This window comes from Lemur catta, chromosome 3, assembly GCF_020740605.2.
Source record: "Lemur catta isolate mLemCat1 chromosome 3, mLemCat1.pri, whole genome shotgun sequence".
NCBI classification, from domain to species: Eukaryota; Metazoa; Chordata; class Mammalia; order Primates; family Lemuridae; genus Lemur; species Lemur catta.
The window spans coordinates 19,225,614-19,239,013 of NC_059130.1; the positions used below are offsets into that span (position 1 = coordinate 19,225,614).

The window sequence follows — 13,400 nt, forward strand, 5'->3', positions numbered from 1 at the left end:
CTTCTCAGACAGGGAAACAAACAAAGGCTCAGAGAGGGAGGCATACCTGGTTGTATCAGCACCAAACCCTCCACTCCCCACCTGCAGAGATGTGCTCTTCCAACAGTTTCTAGGAGACTGGGGCTAGGGGTAGTGCCTGGTCCTTCAGGGGAGGAGGAGGAAGAGGCTGGCAATGGTGGCCTGTAGGGTGTGGGGTGTGTGTGTGTGTTGTGTGTGTAGTTATTTGTGGGGTCAGCTCCTGGGCTACATGTGAGTTTAAGTGTGTGTTTATGGGCTGAGGCGTGCGTGCATATGACTACTTGTAGGTCAGTTCTTGGAATGTGTGTATGCGTGTAGCGCGGTTGGAGAATTAGTCCCTGAGCCGTGTGAAAATGTGGGTGGGGGCTCTGGTGAGCATAGACGAGCTTGGATTTTGTGCATGATTGTATGTGTGTGTGCATGTATGTATGTGAACTTGAGATTGCAAGTATGTTGGGGCGCTGAGGCTGCGTGTCAATCCCTGGGTCGTGCGTTTATGATATGTGTATGTGTGTCTGCCAGAAGGGTGGGCATTGGACTGTGCGTGTCCGTGCAAAAGTGAATGTGTGTGCATGTGGGGGAGTCATCCCCAGGCCCCGGTGTGTATCTAAGTGTGACTGCGCGCGCCTCTGCGTGCGTCCCTTGTATGTGGGGGAGGGGAGGGCCCTGGAGGGCAGGGGGACGCCGGCCGGGCCCCGCCCTCCGCTGCAGGTGGGCCGGGCCCGCGGCGGGGCGGCAGCGCTCGCTGCTCTTGGCTCGCGGCCGCGCCGGGCTCGCAGGGCTGGGCTCGGGCTGCGGGGCGGCGCCGGGACAGGAAGCGGAAAGCAGCAGTGCAGCGGCGGCGGGGCTCTGTCTCTCCCGGAGCCCAGCGCAGGCCGCAGAGCCGGGGCCGCTGTGAGCCGAGACCACGGCCGCGGAGCCCGCACGGCCGGCGCGGAGGTGAGTCCCGCGAGAGGCCGAGCGCGGCGCGGCGGCGGCCCCGGGGCGGACCTCCGGCGGGGAGACGCCCCCACCCCGGACCGCGCGCGCCCCTGCGCCCTCCTCCCGCAATCCCACTCCCACCACCGGACTTGGATCCCGCTAGACTGGCCTCCAGCCTCCGGCTGGAGCCCCCTCTCCTCCCGCGGACCGCCCCGGGTCGTGCTTTCCGGGACCTCACTCCGCTCCCGTCCCTGCACGGTGCGCCCCTCCTGCCCTTGCCCTGCGCTCTGCGCCGCACCCCACTCCCTCGGGTCCCAGGGTTCCCTGCCCACCCCTCGGACGTCCCCTTCTCCCCCGGCTGGCCTTGGGGGTGCGCCCCTCGGGTGTGCCAGCCGGGGCGGCGGGCGGGGAGTGGCCGAGCGTTGGTGGAGGCACCGGGCTGCTGCATCTGCCGTGCGGGGCGGGGGCCGGGCGCGCACCGTGGTTTCCATCTCTCCGCGGGGCTCGACCCGGGTAACCGCCAGCGCCCGGGGACCGCCTGGCCCTTCGCCAGGCACCGGGACAGAGCTGGCCTGTGTTCACACCTCGCTTACAGAATTGAGCCGGCCCTGGAGGCCTGGGGGGCGAGTCCGGTTGCGCCTCGGAGAGCGCAACAGGCAGGTAGGAGTTTACTTTCAAAAACGCCGGGGTGGAGCAGAGGTGTCCCTGCTGGAGGAAATCTCGCCGCGCTGGGGCAGCCTTCGCCGCCGACAGGACCTCATTTCCTCCCGCAGCCTTTGAACTGCCCCAAGCCTCGCGCCCAGAGAAGTGTGAAGCTTTATAAAAATTTAAACGCGTCTGTGGTGAAGGCAGGAGTGGGGCGGAGCCGTGGCCTGGCTACTTGGGGATGAGCTGATGAGACCTGGAGCCGGGAAATCTGTTGCTCAGCTTTCTCATCTCCAAACAAGGTCTACCAGGTCTCAAGCCTACGCCGCCGGGAAGGTGGTGTGAGCTCTCTTGGATGCTTGTTAGGAGGTGTTAGAGCGCTTTATTGTGATGATTGTGTTGGCTGGCACGTGCATTTTTGTTAAAACTCTTTTGACTGGGCTTTTGTTGGAAATGCATGTTGTATTCTTAGACACTTACTCCAAAAGCTAGCAAGCTGTAAGGAATCTGGTATTTTCACTGACATGTTTATAAATTTTACAGGGTTGCTGAAAAATATTATAACTTGTGTCACCAATCAACAATGCTAATTAGCATTCTCCTTCCCGTGGGTGGGTTGTTTGATTACACAGCTCCTAGGCTATGTAAGTGAGATGGCAGAAACTGTCTGAATCCAGGGAGACGTAATTAACTATTTTATGTAACCACTAATTATGGAGTTTTTAGAGTTAAATTAAATCAATGTGATATATTTGGGGCTTTGATTTGTAGGAGGAAACTGTTTTTTTCTACAGTTCAAAAGTAACACACTTCACCTATCCATGTGCATTAAGCATTCCCAAACGCTGGTGTCTCTCAATTTAATTAGTGAAAACGCTTGGTGTGAAATTTCACTGTTAACAATGTTGGCAGTGTAAAAATGGGAGAAGAATTTTGAGACTGGCATATTTGTAAGGACTGCTTGCCAAGCAGTACATTTTTATTATTTTATGTGTGGAGCAATAGGACAAGACCATAAAAGAAATTTAGTTTCCTTAACAAGAAACAATCCCATGATACCCTGGTCTATTGAACAATAAATAAATGTTTAGTGAATGCTGTATCCTCCCCTTCATTCCGCTAATGCACATATCCTAGATTTCAGCTATTTGGGTTGAATGGGCCCTTATCACATTGTGTTTTAATAGGAGGTTTCTGCCTTTGGGCTGCAAGCTCCTTGGGAGCTAGAACTATTTCAGATTCATTTCTTTTCTCCTACACACCCCACAATGCTTGGGACACCAAACCTGTGAGTAGGAATTGAAATTGCAAAATTCTTTGTGGGGTTATGTGTGGTTTAGGACAATTTATGATTGTTGCCTACCCTTCTTCATGTAAATAAACAATTCTGGTAATTGCTACATTGCTGTAAATTTTCCATAGCAAAGTGCCCAGGTTCTGGAGTTAGACTCTCAAAGTTCAAGCCCTGGCTCTAGCACTTACTAGTGTGTGAGCTTGGCTTCTTTAGCTGTAACAGGAAATGAGTATTTTATTTCTCTTAACAGCTTGTTCTGAGAATTAAGCAAGACATTACATGTAAATACTTAAAACAGTGCCTAACACATAGTAAGCCCTTGATAACTATAAGCTGTAAAGACTGTTATTACCATTATCTCTCTGTAAAGTTAACAGTTGGTTTGGTGTGTGATTTGGGCATCATGCTATTCTGTTTTCCTTAAGATGGATAAGATTAGGTGGGCTTGTGGCCAGACCATGCTTGTGTTAACAGTCTTGGTCTTGCTGAAGTTTGATGAAAGGGTGCATGTGTGTTTGGCTGCTGTCTCTAGCAGTGGCCTCCTGAATCCCATTTACTGGACAGCAGTCATTGGACCCAGCACCATTGGATTTACAGAGGAGGTAGTACTCATGAAGTCTGTTTTTCTGAAGTTTAAAAATCTGGCAGGGGACAAGGCAGTCACTTGAAAACAAATATACATCAGAGCACAACAGACATGTTAACCATTCACAGCTCCTCAGAAATCTATACCAAGCTGCAGGAGGTGTTTGAGAGGTAATTAATGCCTGGAGCCAAGAGCAGTTATTCTGGCAAGGTGAGTTGAAATCATTGGCAAAACAGGTAAAATGAAGTTGACATTTTCTTTCCTTGTGAATAATTACGCAAAATCATTCATTTGTAAGAGTTTTGTTGTTATAAAAGAATCGTTGTGTTTGTCACAAATGCCACGAGCCCTACAAATCCTCACATTAGTGAGGTGGGTAATGTTTTGTGGTTTATGGACCACAAGTTCAGCAAATGTTTTATAGACCTTGCCATACTTCTCCACTCCCTGTGCCTCTCCAAATAAACATGCTAACACACACAATCTTCTCTGATCTCTGCCAATCATTTCCAACCTGGGGACAGTAAATGGAGGCCTGCAAGGAACAGAATGGAAATCACTAAATTGCTCAGCTACAGTTAATAATGGTCATTATAAAGGTATTCTTTCTAACTGAGGGAATTTCACTTTTATGAATAATAACAGTGGTTTACAGTTGCTAATGATTTTTATGAATTATCTCGTTTAATCTCCACCACAGGCCTGGAAGATAAGTAAATAGAATTCTGTTGTTGCAGCTAGGGAAACTGAGGCAGAGAGAAGTTAACTTGCTCTGAGGTCACACAGCAAGTACTGATAAGACTGGAGCCAGGGTTTGAATGCTGATAGTTCTAACTCTAGAACCTAGTCTGTTTGCTACTTTTCCTCTAGAAGAGCTGACTCTAAACAAAATCATTTTAATTGTCATTTTTCCCTTCAGTGCCACATAATTAAAAATGGATACCTTAAGAAAAATGTTAGCTTCAAGATAATATAAGTACTGGAGTAAACCTTTTGGAATTCTGTGTATGGTAAAAATTAAATATTCAAAGTAATATATACAGTGTATATAAACACAGTTGTACAAGAAACTTCTTTCCCTTGGAAATACATCCACTGCAGAGGGAGTAGAATGGCCCTTTAAATTCAATGTGTCTCTCTACTCCTTGCAGGGTAACTTGCTATCCTCTAAACCAGAGCTTAATTACTCAATAGCTCTAGGCAGAGCAGTTGATGTGTTTATAATTTCCTTTTCAGGAAGGTTAGCTTATGTTTACCACTGTCATTAACATATTATTTCCTTCATATGATTTTCTGAACACTGTGTTTTTCTTTTAAGTAGTAGTCAGGTATATTTTATATGGGTGAACATGATTTTAGGGGAAGGTTCTATTCAAGGCCACGGATCTTCACTTTGCTTTTAATAAGGGGTGGTGAAGGAGGTTCTTTCTGACATTTTTGCCTGGGAATTTCAGAATTTAAGGTACTGGCATTCAGACAAAAGTCCCCTGTGCACCTGTTTCACAGTGCTCTCCTTGCCTTCGTGTGATGTGGTTTGATGAGCTGGCCCTGTCCTGGTTTCGCCTCCAGCCTCCACCCAAGCAGAGCCTGTGGCCCTTAAGGGGTGGGTGACAGGGGGACAGGATGCTCTTGGGTGGCTGCTGAAAGATGCAGCCACCAGTTTTTACTTAGTGTGTCTGGAATATAAATTCTGCCCCTGAGTAGGACTGCCAGTGAGTCAGTGGTACATCTCCATTCTTGATAGTTCTGACATCACTGCCCTATCTAATCTCTGTATCTTTTTTTCGCCTATAAAACTAACGATTTAAATAATCTCTAAGGTTTCTTCCACAGTGAATCTATGGCCTCCATGTCCTGGCACAAAACCCTTCATTCAGCAGACATTTATTGGTTGCCCACTACGTTCTAGGAGCTGGAGTGACAGCAATGAAGATGCTCCCTGTCCTCATGGAGCTTACAGGAGCCAGGACAATAAGTAATCACACAAATAAATGTATAATTGGAAGTTGTGATGGAAAGGAAGAGTACAGGGTGGTGGGAAAGGGCCTGATTTGGATCCAAGGATCAGGAAAGGCCTCTTGAAAGAAGCATTATTTAAATGGAGAGGGACAAGTAGGAATTTGGCAAAACAAGGCAGGTAAAGAGTGGGTACCAAGCTGGGTGTGGTAGTGTGGGCCTGTAGTCTCTGCTACTCAGAGGCTGAGGCAGGAGGATTGCTTGAGCCTAGGAGTTCAAGGCTGCAGTGAGCTAGGATCCCACCATTGCTCTCCAGCCTGGATGACACAGTGAAATCTTGTCTCTTAAAAAAAAAAAAAAAAAAAAACCACATACCAACAGGTCTACTGGGCTCTTCCTTACAGGACCTGGAACTAGAGGAGGAGGAGGGAGCTGGAGCGGTGGGCAGGGCATTGCATACCAAATTAAAGATTCTGTATTTTATTTAGAGTGCAGTGGAACACCATGGAAGGGTTTTAAGCAGAGAAGTGGTGTCTGCATTGTAATTTAAAAGGTCACTCTGGTCCAAACACAATATGGGTCATATCAGAGGCCAGTATGAGAGAGAGACGGCCTCAGATTCTAGGATCCACATTCACACCTTTGTATGACTCCATCCCATTCAGGCCAGTGCAACAGCCTATGGGTCTGCTACCCAGGGAACCTGATTCCTTTTCATTACTTTACTATCTTTTCTGATAAGGGATTCCTTCTGACCTTATCAGGAATTCTGTTAATTTCTTGTATATGCAAGGAAACTCTCTCATAGATATATCATTGCCGTGATAAGGTTCAGGATATGCTCTTCTGTTAAGTCTATTGAAACTCTCACCTTGGCTCAACCTCTTTTAAAATGCAATCACTCTGAATTTTATTAGCTTGCCTCCTGTGGCTTCTCCTTAATTCTCAATCAGATCTTGGATGGGACAAGAGTTGATAGCCATGGTAGAAAGAGTGTGGCTTAGAATAGGGGCCTAAACTTCTTTCCGATGGATTAAGTGAGGAGACCTGGAGGCATTGTAGTACATTACCCAGTGTTGATGGAGCCTGGAGGAAGGGGAGGATCCTCGAGGACAGGTGGAATTTAGTGACAGTGGATGTGTAGGTTGAAGTGGGAGAGAGCACTGAAGATGGCACAGGGTTAGGTCCATAGCATCGTTAGGGTGATGGTATCACCTTGGCAGAGGAAATTGGAAGGAGTAGGCTGGGACACTGGAGAGCAACTGTGGGTGGTGTTGGTAATCCCAAGGGGAGTACTAGGGATTAATTCTTTCAGTGGGTATTTGTTGGGTGCCTGTTATGTTCAGAGTATCCAGGAGCCATAGCTCCTGTCTCCAAGGAGCTCATACTATAGGAAACCCATGGATGGAGACACATAATGGGGAGAGGTTTGAGCGTCAAGGGTAACTTCATGGGGGAGAGGGGAGGGAGTGTTGGAGAAATAGCAGCATAAGTGACATCCAATTGGAGGCCAGCCAGCAGCAGAAAGAAGCTCTGTGAGGGCAGGCAGCGTGCCTTTGTCACTGCTGTGCCCTAGCACTGCTTAGTGTGGCCTCTCACAGCTGCTTATTAACCTCACAAGTGGATGAATGAATACAGGGTTGAGAAGGGCTGGAGAAGGACGAGGATGTGACCTTTGGATTTGGCTCAAAGCAGTCTCTGGCTAACTTAGAGTTGTTTCAGGGGAGTGTTGAGGATGGGGTTTGGGGTGACAGTCAAGAGGGAGGGAGTGACAGTGGATACAGACCACCCCTTGGGTAAGTACAGGGATTGTGGGAGGGAAACTGGGACAAGGGTGGTTGGTAGAGTTAGGTAAAGCCTTTCCCCAGAGGGCACTGGGGAGCCCGTGGTTTCCTTTGAGGGACATGCCTGGAGTTGCCTTAATGGATAGCTGGAGGTTTTAATGGGGATGAAGAATGAGGTCCTCTGGCAGAAGTGGAAGGAAATGAAACTTGGGTTATCATATGCCAGACACTTTACCTCGAGAGTCTCCTTTAATCCTCACAACAACTCTAGGAAGAGATAATATTAAAGGACCTCTTTTCACAGGGGTGGGAAATAGAAGCTGGGGGAGGCAAACATCTGACTCCCGATATCACAGCTGGGAAGCACCAAGCTAGGATTGGCCCAGGTTTTGAGGGGCTTGAGCCACCTGCCTCTGTGGTACCCCAGCAGCACTTAGCAACAAGTAGCTAGAAGTTGGGATGCAACAGGGAATCAGAGTTATGGGTTGGAACACAAAAGAAGTGTAGGACCTGTGAAGGGTTAATGAACCTAGAAGAGGGCAGTCAGTTTTCTGGGCCAAGCAGCCAGGCATTAGAATCTGGGGGACAGCAGAGAGCTGGGGAAGGGACTTTCAGGGAAAGAGTCTGAGTTCACAAAGGGCTGGAGATCTTGGTTGCACCTCCTAAAGCTGGTGTCTGCCAGGTATGAAGCAGGTGAGAAAGCAGCGAAGCTCAGAGCAGAAAGCAAGTGAGACTCTAAGGTGCTGAAAGCTCATGGAAATTGCTAGGCAATGGTAGGAGAGAGATGTAGAACAGGACTGAGTAGGGACAAAAAAGATGAGCCGGCTTTTGAAGTCTTCTAGGAAAGTGGAGATATGTCCAGGAGCAAAACTTAACTTTTTAAAAAATCTCTGGTATGTTCATTTTGACGTTTGATCTTTATAGTCACCCCCCACCGCCCCCGAAATAGGCTGCCTTGTTTCCTATTTATGGGACAGGAAACCTCTGAGGCCCCAAGGGGAAACTACCTTGCCTAAGGACACAGCTAGTTAGGAAGCGGTGGAGTGAGATGCAAGCCCAGCTCTGTCCGACTGCAGGTGACCTGTAGGTGAGCCACTAGCTCTCTGCTTCTTTCTAAGCTTTTCTCTTATTGAGAAAGACAAGGAGAGCATGGGGTTTTCAGAAGTGGCAAAGGGAGTACTGACGCCACCAGCTTTCATTTAGCTAGAACATCTGGAGCCTGTGCTGGGCGCTCTCATGGTTATTAGCTCTTTTAGTCTTCACAGCAACCCTGATATTTGCATTCTATAGATTCATGTTCAAATAGCTTTAATTTGACTGAGATCTCATAACTAATAAGTAAGCAAAGCCTGAGGTTGGAATCCAGCTTCAGAGACTGTGTCTGCTTATATTTTCAGATCAATGAGGAAACTGAGGCTTAAGAAGGCAAAGTGGCTTATCCCAGGTTGTACTAGAGAGTGGCTGAGCTCAGCCTAGAACCCAGGCTTCCCCATGGCTAGCTTTGGGCTCTTGATGACAGAGGAGATGTGAAATGAAGAGTCAGGACATCGAGGACAAGGGAGGCTAGCCCTGGTGGGCAGACCTTGGAAGTGAATGTGCCTCACTTCCAGGCAGAATGAATGGTTGGGGCAAACCCGTCCTAACTGGTATTTATCTGAGGCTCTGGGGCCTGAGTTGGTATGTCCCTGAGGCCTGATTCCCTCCAGACTTGTTGCTGGGGTCAGGGAAACTTGGCCTCCTCCCAGTAGGGGTAGGGGTATGGCATTTGCAGCTCTTTTGTTTTTTCTTCACACTTATCTCACTGGCTGTGTTTGCAGTTTCTGCTTCCAGGGGCCCTGGGAGAATGAACGTGTTGGGCTGAGACTAGCCGTGGGGTGAGGGGTGTAGGAAAAGACAGAACTTGTGGATCTCAGTTTTCCAGAAGTAAAGGTTTAGCATGTGGGAGCTCAGGAATGTACTTGGAAATGTTTCCAATTTATTTTTATTGCAAAGCAATATCTAATGAAAATGTGGGAAAAGACCCAGGAGCCTGCAAGTAATAAATCACCTGCTTTCATTTTCTGTGTCCCCTTTTAATCTTTGTCCTTCCATAAGTGATTTGATATGATTGTAACTGTAATGTAGATTCACTACGTATCTACAATTCTGTGTCCCACTTTTAAACTTTATCATTATATTATAAAAGCTTCAATTCTTCATAATTATCATTTTAAACAGTTATGTGATATTTCTTTGGGTGGATGAGCCATGTTTTCCTTAACTATTCCTCTGTTTTTTTGGCATTTAGATTGTTTCTAGCTTTTTTGCTATTACAAGACAATGAAGTAATGATAATTATTTATTTAAAAAAAAGAAAATAGTTTCCTAAGATAAATTCTCAGGAGCTTGGATCCTGGATTAAAGAGACAGAGAATTTTTAAAAATTGACTTTTGGAAATAACGACCAAATCCCTTAAAAGCAATTTCTCTGGGCATTGTTTTTATAACCAGTGAACTGGCAGTGGGGGCTGGGCACTGTTTCTAGGGCTGTAGACGTGGGAAGCAGCTTCCTCCAAACCAAAGCTGGTGAGTGTGCTCAGGAAATGGACCAGTGCCCAGGTCTCCCCCACCTCCGGTTTTCCTGCTGCTGTGACTGGTTCGGCTTGCTCAGCACCTATCCTGTCTCCCTCCCAGACACCTGGGGAAGCTTGTTGCTGCATGAGTGGAGCATTTAGGTTCAGATGCTTCACCTCGCTCGCTTGTTCCATAGTAGAGACCCCAGAGAGGGGGTTGCGGTTGTGTCATTTATCTTTCAGCCCCATTAAGGTTGGCTTTGAAGATTGACATCTTTTTCTCTCCCTTTTCCCCAGAATTTGTTCCTGTTGATGTGTGGCTCCTCCTCTGATTCCCAGACTCCTGGCGGTTTTATGAGTCTAGTAGGTGAAATTCTCTACCTCTAAGGAGAAGCAGTATCTGCTCCTCCATCAAGCCAGGCGCTCCATTGCTATGGATACCGAATCTACATATTCTGGATATTCTTACTACTCAAGTCATTCGAAAAAATCTCACAGACAAGGGTATGTAAGCTATAATTTATTCCACTTTTCCTTTTGGGAAAACCTGCAGGTTGGTGGGGATTTCTAGCCTCTTCAAACAATGACTCAGGTGCTGGGGGTTCAGCCCATTGGCGTGTGAGAAGCCGAGCTTTTTAAAAGTGTTTAACATGCTTGGGAATAACTACACTAGCAATTTATATTTTATAGCCACCATTAGAGTTGATGACCTTAATTTCTCACAATTAATTTTAAATTAAAGTTTCTCCCTGCAGTGGAAATGTTTTTTATTTCTAAGTACTTCTCATAGATGTCAGTTCTCTCAAAGTTTTACCAAGAATGTACATGAAAGTTTTAAAAAAGTGTTCATTTGTTGTTGCTTTTCCCTCAAAGTTGTTGACTCATTGTCCATTACGACTTTGCCTTGAGACTTATACACTGAACTGGTGGGCTTGGCCTGGTGCCTTATTTCTCTTTGGCTGGTCTTTAAGTGAACAAGCCTTGGTTTGGAACATGCTATTCTGGGTAATGGGGGCAAATTCTCCCTCCTCTGCAAAATGAACAGGTCTGCGCTGGTATTTTCTTAGGGCCTGCTGTGTAACTGACCTGTGGAATGTTTGCTGAGTAGAGGAGTGAATGAATGAAGAAATCAATGAATAAATAGGTGGTGGTGTACTGGTTAGGAATGCAGTTGGTAAAATTGTAATGCTGCCACTTCCCTAACCTCCTCATCTGTGAAGTGGGTACAGCAGTCCTCTCCTTACAGGGCTGCTGAGAAGATTAAATGAGCTGACGCATGTAAAGCAGGTAACGCAGCATGAGTAGGTCGCTAACCAGTGGCTGTATTAATGCCTTAGCACTTCAGCTCCCTGTTCCAAGGTACCAGCTGGCCCCAGCCCAGTGCCCGCCTTTGATCGCAGCTCTGCACTGGCTTGGGAACAGTGATGTTAGAGGTATTTCCCTGGCTGAGCCATTCCCCCCCCATACAGGCAGCTGAAGGCAGAGCGGAATTTTGTTTTTGAAAACAGTAATGAGGTATGCATATCTAATTTACTTATTTACCCATGAGCCCATGAGGATTTACACATAGAAAGAGGTCTAGGGGGACATTCTCCCAGTCGAGAGTAGTCATCTGCAGGAAGGGGGCTCCGCCAAAGCCGGAGACTGACAGCAACTTCCGTGTACACATTATCTTTCTGTACTCATTCAGTTTTTTACCAGTGTGTATTTTGTAATTTTAAAAAATGGATGGAATGAGGTGTAAATGAAAGGTTTTCAAAGATTATTTGATAACATGAGAAAGTGTTCATGATACCATGTTATGAAAATCAGGATTCAAAATTTTGTACATTATAATAGTTATATATACAATCATGAGATGAATATTAACATAATGACCATGCCTGTCTCTGACTATAGGATTATGGGTGGTATTTTCTTTTTAACTTTCATTATTTTCTAAATTTTTATGTATTGCTCTCATAAGAATTTGGGGAAAAGATATAAATGAGCTTGTTCTGGAGCCAAAGATGGGAAACAGAAGGAATTAGGGGCAGAGCCCAGATCCCAAGAAAGTCACAAACTCTCTGTGATAAAAATTTGATCACAAATTTCAACCAGTGGATAAACTTAGCAGATTTGGTTCAAAATAGCAGAAACTTATCAGATTTAGTTTAAAATATCAACTCTTTGGACTTAACTGGAAAAAGCAGCTCCCTTGTCAGTGTGCCAGGCATCCCATGGCAGAAGTGGGAATCTGGGGTTCTCTCGGTGCCTGGGGATGAATGGAGGAGGATGGCTCCCGGTTTTCTGTGTGGGAACCGTCCCCGACCTCCTGTGTCTGTACTCGTGTCCTGATGTTCACACCCCAGGGCCCATTGCTACGCTCTGCTGTTCCCTTAGGCCTCTCGGGCCCTCAGACACTGATACTCCAATGCCCTTGTGGTAACTTTAAGAGACTATAACTTTCAATTAAACAACATGCAGAACTCTTAGTGCGTTCTTGGACCCATGTGGAAAGTACTTGGAGAATGTTCATGCGAGCTGAGACTTTTAGTCAGTTAATCAAGGCATGTCACTGAATGCCTCCTCTGAGGACAGCTCTGAGTGAGGGATGAGCCTTGGAGATTTGTAGGTCTGCTCTGTGGGTTGCTTGGTGGCGAATTCTCTGACTGAAGGCGATGGGGGGTACAGTAGCTGTGGGGGGAAGGTTGTCATCCCTAGACATTACGTGCTGTGCTGTGGAGTACTTTGCCAGAGGGTATCGGCTCCCTTGGAGTGTCCCTGTGAAGGCTGCTCTGCTCGGGGATTTGTTGGGAATTTGAATGAAAGAGTTGGAAAGCAGGGAGGAGAACCTTGCTTTTTGGTCATTTTAGTGGAACTCCAACTCAGAGAGGAATAGTGAAATGCACCAAACTTGATATGCCTGATGATACCGTGGTCATCTTGGAGGGCTGGCCAGGCTCCAAGCAAATGACAAGTGACTCTTTTTTAACAAAGAGGTCAGTGGCCTGATTTTGTGATGCCTGCATTCTCCAGGGGATGTCCAGTTAGCTTGCTGGGAAAATGGAGCAGACTCCCGCCGACCACGTTGTTCACCTTTGGGTCTGGAGCGTGAGTGCCCTGATTTAAATGGAGCAGCTCTGCGAGGGCCCTCCCAGTCATTATCTCCTGTCCTCATGGCAGTCCTAGAAAGGCTGCAGGTGGTAGCCCCATTTTACAGGCGCTGAAATCGAGGCACAGAGAGGCTGTGTTATTATTTGCCTAGAGTTCCAAGGTTAGTAGGTGCCCTCAGCAGGTTTTGGGGCTAACTTGTTTCTTTGGAAGGGAAATGCCACTTGTTTTTTGTTTTTTTTTTTAAGACAGAGTCTCCCTTTGTTGCCCGGGCTAGAGTGAGTGCCGTGGCGTCAGCCTAGCTCACAGCAACCTCAAACTCCTGGGCTCAAGCGATCCTCCTGCCTCAGCCTCCCAAGTAACTGGGACTACAGGCGTGCGCCACCATGCCCGGCTAATTTTTTCTATATAGATTTTTAGTTGGCCAGATAATTTCTTTCTATTTTTAGTAGAGACGGGGTCTCGCTCTTGCTCAGGCTGGTCTCGAACTCCTGACCTCGAGCGATCCACCCGCCTCGGCCTCCCAGAGTGCTAGGATTACAGGCGTGAGC

At 47.0% G+C, this 13,400-nt stretch overlaps 1 protein-coding gene across 1 annotated transcript in view; it reads left to right on the forward strand.

The window, feature by feature from the left end:
- Nucleotides 1-811: 811 nt before the first annotated feature.
- VANGL1 (VANGL planar cell polarity protein 1) overlaps nt 812-13,400 on the forward strand; it is a 41,561-nt gene continuing 28,972 nt past the window's right edge. Inside the window, exons 1-2 of the mRNA XM_045546895.1 lie at nt 812-957; nt 10,054-10,260. Of these exons, the coding sequence (XP_045402851.1) occupies nt 10,190-10,260 (71 nt within the window). The 5' untranslated portion in view covers nt 812-957; nt 10,054-10,189. The remainder of the gene's footprint in view (nt 958-10,053; nt 10,261-13,400) is intronic.